Genomic DNA, 14773 nt, shown 5'->3' with positions numbered 1-14773 from the left:
CTTTATTGATCTATTGAGCGCTCACTGTACATTTCCATTTTAATATAACAAATATAATCTGTTAGGTTATGGTCCTGCAACTGGAGCTCTTGGTGGAAATGGAGTTAAGCCAATTGGTAATAAATATATCCTTAACTTGACCTGATTCATTTGGTGTTCACTATACTTTTCATGTCACTATAACAACTATAACAAAAATATCTACCCTTTGTAGGTTACGGGCGCAATGGACATGCGAACAAAGGTTATGGTAAGGAAAAGTTGCTGTGTGATGGACTGACTTAACGATTAGCAAATATCAAAATATGTTCCTATTAATGCTGGAATTAACGTATTTTTCGGACCATAAGTTGTTTTGCTGGTGTGCGACTTATAATCTGGAGCGACTTGTTGGAAATTATTAACATTTTTATATCATTTCACATGTTATTTTTCGAATTGTAAACTTGTTAGCATGTTCTTTATGCTGTTATCTGAATTACTCTTAAAGGGAACCTTGGACTTAGACTTGTAGGCTCTAATAATCCACATTTTTTCCTCTTTTACTAAAATATGTTATTAGAAAGACGTAAAATATTGCCATTGATTTGAAAATGTATAATATTTAAGTACATGTTTTGACCTACGGAGGTCGCCATGTTTTATGCGCGCTCGGGGGTGATGACGTAGTTTGTCACTCACTAGACCGGTTTTCTGTAATTCCTTCTACGCGGCGAGACGTCCAACACATGCGCACATCGGTTAAAACTTAAAAGCGGCGAGTACTTAGTATTTGTGTTCTTATTGAGTGTTTTTATTAACTCTCATTGCCTCAAATATACTTTTTGAATGCATTTCCCTGTCATACTTTTAACCATTGTTTTCTTGTGGTACCTTTAAAGTAGTGTTGATCTCTTGACCACATTATAAATGTAGCATATTTAAACCATCCTTATCTGATATTACTATGTTAAAGTATTTTCTTAAGGCATCTTTAGTATGTTCTGTCTGTGCATCTAAATAAAACAAGCTGAAAGCACATAGTAGTACTTTGGGTGTCAAATTTGCCTCTTCTAGGACGCTTTGCTGGTCTAGCACATTTTGGCAGAAGTTTTTTTTCCTACTCTCGTCTCATCTCATCCAATCTTTCCTGTTTATTTTGCTTTTGCTGCTGGTTTTGTGAAATATCGACAGTGCTGTCATGCTAATTAATGTTCCTCTCGGGTTCAAATTGAAAGGGTTGAACTGCTGACATGTTTATGTTGCTAGAGTCATACTCTGGAAGCCCGGCAGCATAACCACGTGCTACACCACTCTGCGACGTTGTCAACAATGACGACCTACTAGTTAAACTAATTTTATAAATAGTATAAAAACGAAAACATGAAGAGGGGTTTCAATATCAAATTATTTTAACTCATAATGTTTATTTTAAGAACTACAAGTCTTCCATCCGTGGATCCCTTTAATAGCTGTTATGTTAATATATCGTTCACTTTGTCAGTTCGTTGTTCATATGTCAAATAACATTAGCATACCGTACAGTTTTTCCAGCCTGTTGTTCTTTATTGTATTTTTATTTTAAATTGCCTTTCAAGATGACATTGTGTGTTCTTGATGTTGAATTTTATTGAATTCCCCCCCCCCCCCCCCCCCCCTTTTTTTTTTTTTTTCTCTTCATTGCGTATTTTCTAGCTGGTGCAATTTATACACAGGTATGACTTATAATCTGAAATATACGGTACATATAAAACGTGCTGTTCTTTTCCAGGATATGGAGCAAAAGCTGGTGTACCAAATGGAGCTGGAAACAATGGTAATGCATGGAAAACCATAACTTATCAGTTGGTAAATTATCAGTTGAAGGTAGTACATATTGTAATTGACAGGCTTGGGTGGTGCCGGGCGGAAACCCATGAAACCGTACGGCAACTACGGATCAGGTGATTAAACGCATCGTTAGTTTTCCTGGAAAAGTCAGCGTTAACTTGAATTTGATTCCCGATAAGGTCCGGGTATGTCTGCGTTCCGGGGGCAGGGGGCGCCACAGCTGGCCAGGAACCAAGGAAAGGGTATGCTTGTTTCTATATCTACAGTCGGGCAAATAAGTATTTAGTCAACCACCAATTGTGCAAGTTCTACTACTTGAACAGATTAGAGAGGCCTGTAATTGTCATCATGGGTAAACCTCAACCATGAGAGACAGAATATGGAAAAAAAAACTGAAAATCTAATTGATTTTTAAAGAATTTATTTCCAAATTAGAGTGGAAAATAAGTATTTGACTGTTAAAGAGGTCTGACTTCTTCTAACGAGGTCTACGCCACTCGTTACCTGTATTAATGGCACCTGTTTTAACTCATTATCGGTATAAAAGACACCTGTCCACAATCTCAGTCAGTCACATTCTAAACTCCACTATGGCCAAGACCAAAGAGCTGTCGAAGAACACCAGAGACAAAATTGTAGACCTGCACCAGGCTGGGAAGACTGAATCTGCAATAGGTAAAACGCTTGGTGTAAAGAAATCAACTGTGGGAGCAATTATTAGAAAATGGAAGACATACAAGACCACTGATAATCTCCCTCGATCTGGGGCTCCATGCAAGATCTCACCCCGTGGCATCAAAATGATAACAAGAACGGTGAGCAAAAATCCCAGAACCACCCGGGGGGGACCTAGTGAATGACCTACAGAGAGCTGGAACCACAGTAACACAATGCGCCACAAGGGACTTGAATCCTGCACTGCCAGACATGTCCCCGTGCTGAAGCCAGTACACGTCTAGGCCCGTCTGTGGTTCGCTAGAGAGCATTTGGCTGATCCAGAAGAGGACTGGGAGAATGTGTTATGGTCAGATGAAACTAAAATAGAACTTTTTGGTAGAAACACAGGTTCTCGTGTTTGGAGGAGAAAGAATACTGAATTGCATCCGAAAAACACCATACCCACTGTGAAGCATGGGGGTGGAAACATCATGCTTTGGGGCTGTTTTACTGCAAAGGGACCAGGATGACTGATCTGTGTAAAGGAAAGAATGAATGGGGCCATGTATCAAGAGATTTTGAGTGAAACTCTCCTTCCATCAGCAAGGGCATTGAAGATGAGACGTGGCTGGGTCTTTCAGCATGACAATGATCCCAAAAACACAGCCAGGGCAACAAAAGAGTGGCTTCGTAAGAAGCATTTCAAGGTCCTGGAGTGGCCTAGCCAGTCTCCAGATCTCAACCCCATAGAAAATCTGTGGAGGGAGTTGAAAGTCCGTGTTGCCCAACAACATCCCCAAAACATCACTACTCTCAAGGAGATCTGCATGGAGGAATGGGCCAAAATACCAGCAACAGTGCGTGAAAAGTTTGTAAAGAGTTACAGAAAACGTTTGGCCTCCGTTATTGCCAACAAAGGGTACGTAACAAAGTAGTGAGATTAAGTATTTGGTCAATACAACAACTTCTTTTCCACCATGATTTGCAAATAAATTCTTTAAAAATCAAACAATGTCCCCCCACATTCTTGCATGGTTGAGGTTTACCCACGTTGACAATTACAGACCTCGCTAATATTTTCAAGTGGGAGAACTTGCACAATTAGTGGTTGACTAAATACTTATTTGCCCCACTGTAGATCTATACTTTCTGTATCGATTCTAACGGTCTTTGCATTTGGTTTGTCAGGATACGGCAATAATGGTTACGGTACTCAACCGATGGGTGGTAAGTCGACTGGAACATTCTCAGATCAGGTCAGTCTCTTGGCCTAGTTGTAAAATCCAGTCCGGCCTATTCTTAGGCTTTCATGGTGGTTATGGCAGTGCTGGAATGGGTCTGGGACCACGTTATGGAAATGGAGGAATGAAAGGACCCAAACCAGGTTGAAGCGTCTTGATGTTAAGCTAAAAAATCTCATCATAATGCACTAAAGTTCATGATGTTTAAAATGTTCAGCATATAACGTTGCTGGAGCAGGTGTACCCAACAGACAAGGTCCTGTCCCCAACGGTGAGTTAGCAACACCCACGTATCGGCAACAATATGCTAGCAATTTCTTTGAAAGTAGAGGCATCTGTTACATTGGGTAAACAAAATGATCAGTAAGATTAATTTGTTGTTGTTGATTCTTAAGGTTACGGTTACCCCAATGGTGGCACCAACTATCCTGTAAAAGCAGGTAGATATGATCAATTTGTGACTTGTTTAATTGAGGATGTTTGCCAAGTGCGTATTGTTTTCTAATGTAATTCTCTTCAAGGGTATGGCAATATTCCAAATGGCATTGGTGTCAAACCCAATGGTAAGGATAACATTATACAATCAAAAATGATTGTTAATATCGTCATCAGTAACAATATTTCATTCTACAGGATATGGAGCCAATAGAGGAGGTACAATAGTCACCAAGAATATTTTATTAAACTGTGTACTGAAAGAACCACTCAGAATAATCTGTGGCTCTTTTAAATCAAGGTTATGGACCTGCTCCTCTTCCCAATGGATATGGCGCCAAACCTATTGGTATTGGATAACACCTATCCTTATCTGTTATATATGAGAAAATGGTGCATTCACTGTCCGATTTTGAAGGTTATGGGGCTGGAGCTGGTGGCACCAAAGGATATGGAGCTACACCTAATGGTGACATCCATTTAACATAATTAATAAAGCACCGGCACACTGTTTAAGTCTTATTTGTTGTCAGGACCTGGAAATGGAGCGCCACTCGGCGGGTCGGGAAATAAACATGGTGGTGAGCTTTAGGAATTCTTGAAGAAAAACCTTTGTATCTGCTAGGGATCAATATGGAATTCTGCATGCAGGATATGGAGCAGGAGGACTTGGACCCGGATCACTTCCTCAGAACACCAAAGGAGTTGGACCTGCACCCCCTGGCCAAGGTAGGTTTATGAACTCCAAACCAGAATAAACCTTTTGAACCTTTTTTATATTGACAGGCATTGGTGGTTTTCCTGGCATACCAAATCCAGCACCAAACTCTGGTAAGTGTGATTTGAAAGGTTGCTGTTTCAATCTACAGGGTGGGGCAGAGCAACTTGCTTATTCAAATTTGGCGCCCTGAAGCGATGGTTGCTCTGAGGATGGTAGAGAAGGACTTATTTGAGAGGGTGGGGCTTAAAGTTTGTTTCTTAACATGCGTTATTTATTTTATTTTTCAGGAATCCCAGTAAGCATCATTAAGTGGATGAAGTTTCAAGTGGTCGCTCAATCGTCGCAACGCATCGTGCATGCCGTTCCAAAATTTCAATTCTTCATGGAGGATTCGTCTCAGAATGAGCAGAAAACCCAACAGCAGATGTGTGTTTGTGGGAGATGGTCAGGGAGATCTCAAAACAGATTGTCTCACCGTGTCAATGTTTTGAGGTGTCCTTGCTGTTCGTGGGAGGCCAAATTTCTTTTTCTTTTACATCACCCGTTTCCCTGAAGTTGATTACCCATGAAACGAAGGACTGCTGGCCAGGAACACGACCACGGGCAATACTTGAAATGTCTACGGAATGCACGTTGTGTTGCGTTGTGACGATTGAGCGACTGCTTGAAAAACAAATCCCTCAACATTGAATGTGCATTGCAACTTCGTCCGCTCCATGATGCTCACTGGGGTTCCTGAAAAATAAACACAAAATAAATAACGCACGTTAAGAACCAAACTTTAAGCCCCACCCTCTCAAATAAGTCCATCCCTACCATCCTCTGAGCAACCATCGCTTCAGGGCGTCAAATTTCCGTAAGCAAGCTGCTCTGCCCCACCCTGAACAATAGCAGTGTTTTATCGCGGTTTACGTCTCAGGATTTGGCCATACGCCGTATGCAAAAGGTCCAAAGATGCCAGGTGGGCCCAACGGAAACGGTCTGAAAGGTAACCTGGTGTCACCTCAGCAACCAAGCTCGCCGCTCCAGGAGGTCGCCCAACCTCAGCAACCAATCGTTGAAGGCGACGCCGTGCCGGCGCCGGAACCCACCAGCGGTCGCTTGGTGCTAGTCACCAAAGACCAACACCAGAAGCTGCCCTTACTCGTACCGCAAATCAAAAACTACATGCAGCCGCAGGCGACACCTGCACATGTGCCGGTTTATCCTCAGGGCAAAGCGCCTAAACTCGGGCCTGAATCCTCACCTGGGTCGGGACTTATTAAACCAATCAACAAGAGTTTAAAGCCCCTTCCTTATGACGGTGGACCTGCTCACAATAAACCAATCGGAGAAATACCAGCTGTTCCTCAAGGCAAGTTAAATACTCTCAGAAGTTCCAAGTTATGAACTAGAGCTGCCAATATTAAGACTATTTTAACAGACGATTAATCATTAAGAGACGATGTTCACCTAAAAATTGTCCCAACACTTTTTATGCTCATAACTCATTGGCTGCCATTGATGGCAATAGATGTTAAATCCATCTGGTCTGGGTAGAGTTGGCAGTGATCAAATGATTTTTTAACAATTAGATTTAAATAAAAATTCATTGTGAAAAAATTATATATTTTTTTCCATTTGATCCATTTAAAGAAAAAAAATCAGAAAAATGTGTTGAACTATTAACTAAATCGTTTTCATTTTTTGAATAAACTCAGAAATGCAAAATATTTGAAAAAAAAAAATGAAAAATGGAAAACAAAAAATACTTTTATCCTTTAATGTAAACATTTTTATTTTTGACAGAAATTTTCTAATATAAAAAAGTTCTATCTTTTAATTAAAAAAAAAACAAACTTGATATCCTTTTCCCCCACTTTATTACTTAAAAGAAAACCCAACAAATCCGCGATTTCAAAATGACCCCCCCTCCCAACAAACCGTCAGCATCTTGAAAATTATTTGTAACTTTCAAGTGCAGGCTGACGTAAAGGTGTACTCCAGCTTGCTAGAAGGTAGTCATTAAAAAGTTGACATGTGGCCTTTAGGTTATGTTTTTGGCGGCGCTCCGCCCACACAAAATCCAGAGGATGTTTTTGGGGTGGGCCACAAGACCGATGGTTACGCTGCACCAAGTTCTGAAAACTTTGGCCATCCTGAGCAAAGGCCACTTTCCCCAGCGCTACTGGAGGACCAAGTGGAGATGGTGGAAGCGCCTGACAGGCAGATGCTCAAAGGTGTCGCATCAGTGGAACTTCTTGGTCCACTAACGGAATCCTTGATGACATGTTTAGCTGTAGTGCATGTTGGAATGTCAACACTTTTTGATTTTGTTTTGAATGTGTTTTTCTCAATTCAACTCAAGCACATGACTTTTTTTTTTTTTAATATGGTGTGCTGTGTCTTTATACTAAACTTGAATGTGTAACATCAACTGTTATTGATATAATGCCTGACAGTGCTTTTAGTTTGTTGCATGGTGTGCCACAAAATTTTGAGGTTTATTTAAACGATGAAAACACTCAATCTGTCTTCAATTTCAGAGAACGGAGGCGGAGCTTCTATCCCCAAGGGACAGGGAGGGAAAGCAGGCAAACCTGGTAAATCCTCACTTTATTTATTTATTTATTTATTTTGCTAAAAAAACAACCAAAAAAAGCATTTTTTTTTTCGTAGATTGTGTCCCAGGAGGTCCAAATGGACAGTGGATGAAAGTACCAAGACCAGGTGAGATGAAAATTACGGTGTCTTACATTTGTAGTTTTAAATGTTTTAAATATTAGAATTGATGTTTTTTCCTCCTCAAAATGATCATTTCAGCCTATAATGCAGGAGCTGGACCTGAAGGGGCCAACACCAAAGGTATTAATTTACTAATGTGGTTTGGAAAAGGCAGTAAATAATCAATTTTTTTTTTAATTGAACTTATTTTTTAAATTAAAAAAAAAGGAAATATTTTTGCTTTTTGTAATTTGAAAAACTTTTTAAATACAACATTTTGAACATTGAAAAATATATTATTCATAACGCTTTAGCTGCCATTGATGGTCATATACATTATGTCCAATCCATTTTAGTATAGTTTCAGTAATTCTCGATACTGTATGTACCATATGTGTGTGTATGGGCCTTCGACACCATTTATCACACAATCCTTTCTCGCCTCCTCCCTTCTCTCACCCGCCATACCGCTTCCACTCTTGTCTGTAGTCTAGTCACTTCCCGGCTCGATTACTGAAACTCAATGAAAAAATAGTAACGCAGAGACACTAAGGAAACTAACTTTAATCAGATTACTGGTGTAGAAAAATGAAAGCGTTAGATTACTCGTTACTGAAAAAAGTAATCAGATTACAGTAACGCGTTACTAACTAACGCGTTACTGACAACACTGGCTATCTCCTCTGTATTAACCGCCACCCCCCCCCCACCCCCACCCCGTTCACTTCGCTCCACCTTTCGGTCCCCTGTGGCTGTTTCACCACCTTCGATTCCAGATCTTTTAGTCACTGTGACCCCCAGCTCTGGAACTCCCTACCCCTCGATATTCGCAATTTATCTACAGTCTCACTTTTCAAATCCAGTTTCAAAACACACCTGTTTACTCTTTCTTACCCACTGTGATCCTTATCTCGGGTTTTATCTTGACCTCTTGAATTTTATTTCTATCTGGCCTTTGTTGTTGTGCTATTGTGTTCCCTTCTTTCTTGTGGAGCATCTTTGCGTGTCTTGAAAAGTGCTCTGGAAATGTATTAATATTCTTATATACTGTATGTTTTTCATTTTGCTGCCAGTCCAAATAAATGGGACGTCTGTCACCATCAATGGCAGCAAATGAGTTAAATGGCATATTTTATATTCGTATATTCATTTGAGTGACTTTCTTGGTTAACATTGATATTTGACTCATGTAGCTGTCAATAATTGATTCAAATATGTCAGGTTATGGAGCAGGAGCCGGTTTTCCAAACAGATTTGCTACTAAACCTGGTATATTTCATGTCATGCTCCATATTTTACATTACTCATGCATTAAATTGTTTATCTGTGTACATATGAAGGTTATGGAGCTGGAGGTTATGCTGGCCCTTTAAACGGATATGGAGCCGGTAAGCTTGATTACACCATGTGACATATTCTGTTCTAAGTGGTATTTCCCAGTTTGTTTAATCGCATTGACATATCAAAACTAGGGCTGTCAAGCGATTAAAATTTTTAATCGAGTTAATTACAGCTTAAAAATTAATTAATCGCAATTAATCGCAATTCAAACCATCTATAAAATATGCCATATTTTTCTGTATATTATTGTTGGAATGGAAGGATAAGACACAAGATGGATATATACATTCAACATACGGCACACAAGTACTGTATTTGTTTACAATAAATCAACAAGATGGCAATAACATTATTAACATTCTGTTAAAGTGATCCATGGATAGAAAGACTTGTAGTTGTTAAAGATGAATATTTGTATAGTATAGTATAGTTATAGAAATTTTATATTAAAACCCCTCTTAATGTTTTCGTTTTAATAAAATTTGTAAAATTTTCAATCCAAAAATAAACTAGTAGCCCGCCATTGTTGATGTCAATAACTACTTACACAATGGTAATGGATGCTGAAACCAATAAAAGCAGTCGCACCCGAGCGCCAGCAGAGGGCGGAAAAACTCCATAAAACACAATTAACAAGTTGGCCTTTCACTATACTGACATTTAAATCTGTCTGAGCGGGGCTAGTGCGTTAATAGCGTCAAATATTTTAACGTGATGAATTTAAAAAATTAATTACCGCCCGTTGACGCGATAATTTTGACAGCCCTAATCAAAACACTTGTTTCTCATAAAGTTTGGGTTTGTTGTCACTACTTTGAAATTCTATATTCCTTTTCTTAACTGTTGTACTTTCCAATGCTTCTATGTGTTTATATGTGTGTATTTTCCTCATCTTAGACGTAGGCCATGTCTACACCTAGCAAGGTTTTTTAAAACCGAGGCTCCTGCCCTAACACGTCAGGGGCAAAAAATAATTACGACCACACCTGCACGTTTGTAGGAAAAAAAAAAAAAAAAGCTTCCACAGCCTCCCGCATTCATTCATTTTTAAGTACATAACAATGTGTGAAAAATAATTGTCCATAATAATACCCCTATCCTGCGCATATGTTCTTCAATATGAAGCAATGCAAGAGTTTGTAAATAAATGGAAGCAAGAAAGCGCCTGTCTAATTTACTCCAAATGTAAACATTGGTCTCGTGTGACGTAGGGACAAAGTTTGTCGCCGTCAGTGATGTTTCCAAAGTTAAACCTTGGATTATCAGTGTCCACAAATGCAGAATTCACACATCTTCACTTTGGACGTAGTTTTTAAGGACCTTCGTTCAAATGTGCGTGTGGATGATAGGCCAAAAAGGTCTTTTTGCCAAATAACCTGCTACGTGTAGACATGGCCATTGTTTGACCTGAAACACGAAGAAATGACATTCAACATAAATATTTTCTGCATAATTAGGACGTAAATTTTGAATGTAGCCTCTAATTTTAGCAAAACCAAACTTGTACCTATTAGTGGTATTTTTATTTAGTCTGGACCAGTGGTTCTTCACCTGACTAAAGGCACTGAACCCCACAAGTTTCAAATGTGGATTCACCGAACCCTTCGTAATTGGATCATAAAGCAATTTTCTTCAAATTCAAAACCAATATATCTACGCAAGTAAGCTAATAATTCAACATATTCCCATTCAAAATTCTTCTCATTTTCACAGCATATTTTATAAACAGTTTAAAGTTTGAGACCATGTTGCCCATTGGTCTGTTGTATTCCCTCTTACTTAGTAGGAGTCACCCACTGAGCAAACCAGGTCCTCCTCCCATTGTATCGAGAACTAGCAGTTACAATAAATGGATTAAGCCTGTATAATGTGAGCAAACCGATCTAAAAAGCCACGTTGTCTAGATTTAATCAGCGTACGAAAAAAGGGCTCTTGGTTTCTTTTACTCCGCCGAACCCAGGTTAAGAACCACTGGTTTGGACTCAAACGACCCAAATAAAATGACAACAAGCCAGGGACAGTATTTTTTTCTGTAACATGGTGTTATCAAACGAATTTGCCAGCTCAGTTATATTTTACCTTTGTTCTATAGGCACCGGACAGCCAAATGCAGGCCAAACCCAACAGCCAAGTGAGTCATCTACCACAAAAGCATTTAAATAAAAATGATAAATCTTATTCCGCTCTTAGTTTATAGACAAGGTGCCTACCTCGGAGGAAATGGCTATGTTAAGGGAAACGCCAATACAGGTCCGTTTTTAAGTTGATTATTAAATTTAAAAGTAGTTTTTTTGTTTTGTTTTGGTAATATCCAGTACCCCCGCGACCCTCGTGAGGATAAGTGAATTATTAGATCCGGAAAATGAATGTTTTTGTAAGTTGTGTTTTTATTTGCAGGTCAACATTTCAAAAAAGCTTTTTCCAAAATGTTCATTTTCCATTCTTACATTGTTAAACCCCTTTTCCAGATCCAGGCCAGGGTGTTCCAACACCAGATGCAAAATCAGGTGTGACGATTCGGGTCCTAAACAGATGCCACTTTTCAGAATTTTGCGTTGATTTTATGTTTCGGAGTTGGCAGGAGGTGGCATGAAGGTTCCTTACAATGGTGTTCCAACTGGAATAGATGGTAAGACATACAATCTTTTTTTAAAGGGTATGTAACGGCAAAGAGGGTGTGAGACATCAATAGAACCGTTATGTGCCAAGATAACAAATATTGATAAAGTTAACAAAAAAATCAATCACATTAATGAGCAATTATCGAAAATAGATCGAAAATGACGAACATTTCCGAAAGTGTTCCGGAAACAGCCGAATGGGGCGGCGACGTCACACCAAGTGATTGACAGTCGAGGCGGAGCCAGGTGCCATTGTTTTTTATCGACGAGAGAGTAGCGTTCGGGTTTGTTTGACCAAAACATCACTAAAATGGTTCAAAACTGCTGTGCTATGTGGTGTACAAAAAGCTATTTACCGGAATATAGTATCCATGAGTTCCCGAACGCGAAAAAAAAAAGCTGGACTACGCAGACAATGGGTAAAGTTCGTCCGTGCAAAGAGGGCTAATTTTCTAGACCCAGCCTCCGGCACGGTTTTCTGTTATTTTCCACCTGAAAGCTTCTCGAACTATGGACAAGTGAAATCGGGTTTTGCTGCAAGATTGCTGCTCAAAGCAGATGCGGTGCCCACCATACACCAGCCACCTAAATGTCCCGAGATATCAAGAAAGAGGACGATGACTGGCAAAGGAGGCTAAGGCTAAGCAAAGGAGGGGAGCAGCCAAGCTCGAAATGGCCAGAGTGAGTACTCTTTTATAATAAAAAAATATCACGCATTGGATACAGGACTGGACACATGTATAAATTATCGCTCGTAAAATATATAGAACAAATCCTCTGATCCCATTCATATTTGTGTCTGTTGGCAGAGCGAAAAACTATGATAGCGCAATAAATGATAATTATTCTATACATTACTTTATTTTGCGGTCACGGTGTATCAGCTTCACAAAAAGAAATGCAAAAAATATCATTCGTTGTTTCCCACACGATCTGCTGCCGATGTTTCATCAGTGTCATTGCTCCTCTCAACGACCGTATCATTACGCTGCATTGGCGTTCGTTTGGGCTCAAATTGGTAACCTAAAACACCGATTAAAGCTTCGTAACTCTCCTCGTCACCATTAGATGAACATTCGTTACGTCCTTCTACGTTGGATTCGTCGCTGAAACTAGAAACGAAATTGTCTGCCATCATCGCCGCCATTCAGTATTAAAGCACTGAGCCTTTTTTTCTTGAAGAAACACCCCTCACTGTCAATTCTGAATTCTCTTTTATTGACAACGAGGGGTGTTTCTTCATGAGGGAACCTGGAATATGTGCAGGACGAACACAATGCAACAGCATAAACAGCTCAAAACACCGCTAATTCTCCCCTCACTAGAAGGGATTATATTGATGCAGACAGGTGCTGCCCCCCTAGTGGCCGGTGGCACTCTCTTCACTTGAAATGACGTCACACACACGATCTGCCAGATCTCGGGCGCCGGTCGTTTTAGCTTGACAATCGAGCCAAATTTCTCTCATTTTCTTGTGTGTAATTACACGAAGTGGCGTGATATGAATACAAAAGGCATGCGTTTATGGATAAATGATGGAATATTAATTAACATTTTCACAGGGCATGACATACTCTTTAAACTGGGTTGGAAGTGAATGATCATTGTTTCAGCGCCATTGAGTTCTTGATTCTGCAGGTGCTGGTCAACCTGAGCCGCAGCCAGCTGGACTCTCTCCGAATGGAAAACAAGGCCCGGTTTACGGCGGTATGTTTTTCCTTGCCTAGTTATTTTTTCTGTGTTGTTACGTATATTTACCAAACTAATTTTTTGTATTAGGAATGGAGGGCTTACCTTACAGTGGTCCGGCCGGGCCGGGCCCTGAGAAAGCCAACGCCAAATATGGTGAGTTTTGCCGTTTTTAAAGATGATTGAATTTTGTTCACCCTGTATAGGGCAAGTGATTATTTTTTGTAATTAAAAACTACTTGAACTAGGCGTCCACACATGTGGACATCACATTTTGGGCCATGTAGGACACAATATTAAAATTTGCTGTGGTTTACATGACCCCAAATTGTGATGCCTGCACAGGTTTCCATTATATATAAATAACTTTTTAATCAAAATTTTATATGTGTATATATATGTGTGTGTGTGTGTGGTGGAAAACCCTCAGGTGATTTGAAGTTCCGCTCCGAGAACCCCAATTTGGCCAAATTTCAAAATTGTCCTCTATGCATGTGTGATACATCATTGGAAAGCTTAAAATCTTTATTTTCTGGGGTAAGAAAAATTATGAACTGGAGGACATTTAAAAAAAAAAAAATAATAATAATAATAAACCCCTAAACCCTAAATCAAGTTGAGAGTATGAGACTGCAACCCTAAACCCTAAATTGAGGTGATAGCATGAGACAGCATAATTAAACACACAATGATTTTAACGAGATATTATCGCGTACTTACCTTATTTCGATCCAAAAACTCCGCGTAACATGTATCAATGAGTGTCAAGACACAGCCGTGAATAGCCACAGCTGGACTTTTTGGGAATTTTATGGGTGAAACACGGTAATATAACAAGGGTCACGATGTAGAAATTGCAGAAATCAAGGAGAGGTCGAGATTTTGTTTTTCAAATATTTACCCTTTTAAACTTTTATTTATTTTTTATTATTTGTTCGGCTCAATTGTCTATCTTCTAATATGTATTGGGGGAAAATGTGACAGTAAAAAAAAAAAAAAAATACAATTAAGCGATAGTTATGAGGTAGACATCTGTGACCATGTTGGACACTATTTTTTTCATTGTGACGTAATTTTGTTTAAAAGTTTAAAATATGCGAGGGAATAATTTTTTGAAGTCGTTTTTTCTTTTTTAAACTAAATATTAGACTTCAATTAATAATCCTAAATTAAAAATGATAGACATTTCAAATAATAAATATAATTACTTACCTTTTCATGGCTGGGTTGAAACAAAAGCGGTTGCGCGGTGTGTGTAAGCGGGGGTCTCCAGGGTAAAACGGACAAATTAAAAATAGTTCAGGGGCTTAATGCGCCATGAAACTGCTATGGCAGCATATAGACATATTGTTCTATCGAACACAACAGTTCTTTTGACTTAAAATACAGCAGTTTATTTTAAAGAGGAGTGCAAGAACAGAAACTGCTTTTTCAGTCGTCTGTGTTTTCCGCCATATACATCTTGACATTGTTTGTCTTTAATTGTTGGTTCAATCTCAGTTGTTGTTGAAGCTTTTGGAAGCTTAGGTTTAAAGAAATTCTAAAAATCCATACTG

General features: G+C 39.2%; 1 protein-coding gene across 1 annotated transcript in view; it reads left to right on the top strand.

Annotated features, from left to right (window-relative positions):
• cmn (calymmin) overlaps window positions 1-14773 on the top strand; it is a 29674-nt gene that overhangs the window by 10189 nt on the left and 4712 nt on the right. The window contains exons 10-35 of the mRNA XM_057826888.1: window positions 66-116; window positions 215-250; window positions 1751-1795; window positions 1869-1922; window positions 1989-2051; window positions 3655-3693; window positions 3770-3850; window positions 3925-3978; window positions 4103-4147; window positions 4229-4270; window positions 4341-4361; window positions 4444-4491; window positions 4561-4611; window positions 4676-4723; window positions 4794-4871; window positions 4929-4973; window positions 7389-7445; window positions 7522-7572; window positions 7666-7707; window positions 8907-8954; window positions 11000-11038; window positions 11098-11157; window positions 11376-11414; window positions 11489-11536; window positions 13167-13235; window positions 13308-13373. Coding sequence (XP_057682871.1) covers window positions 66-116; window positions 215-250; window positions 1751-1795; window positions 1869-1922; window positions 1989-2051; window positions 3655-3693; window positions 3770-3850; window positions 3925-3978; window positions 4103-4147; window positions 4229-4270; window positions 4341-4361; window positions 4444-4491; window positions 4561-4611; window positions 4676-4723; window positions 4794-4871; window positions 4929-4973; window positions 7389-7445; window positions 7522-7572; window positions 7666-7707; window positions 8907-8954; window positions 11000-11038; window positions 11098-11157; window positions 11376-11414; window positions 11489-11536; window positions 13167-13235; window positions 13308-13373 — 1320 coding nt within the window. The remainder of the gene's footprint in view (window positions 1-65; window positions 117-214; window positions 251-1750; window positions 1796-1868; window positions 1923-1988; window positions 2052-3654; window positions 3694-3769; window positions 3851-3924; window positions 3979-4102; window positions 4148-4228; window positions 4271-4340; window positions 4362-4443; window positions 4492-4560; window positions 4612-4675; window positions 4724-4793; window positions 4872-4928; window positions 4974-7388; window positions 7446-7521; window positions 7573-7665; window positions 7708-8906; window positions 8955-10999; window positions 11039-11097; window positions 11158-11375; window positions 11415-11488; window positions 11537-13166; window positions 13236-13307; window positions 13374-14773) is intronic.

The sequence above is a fragment of the Corythoichthys intestinalis genome, chromosome 21 (assembly GCF_030265065.1).
Source record: "Corythoichthys intestinalis isolate RoL2023-P3 chromosome 21, ASM3026506v1, whole genome shotgun sequence".
Classification (NCBI taxonomy): domain Eukaryota; kingdom Metazoa; phylum Chordata; class Actinopteri; order Syngnathiformes; family Syngnathidae; genus Corythoichthys; species Corythoichthys intestinalis.
The sequence above is the reverse complement of the archived record's forward strand: the minus strand, read 5'-3'. Positions and strand labels throughout refer to the sequence as shown.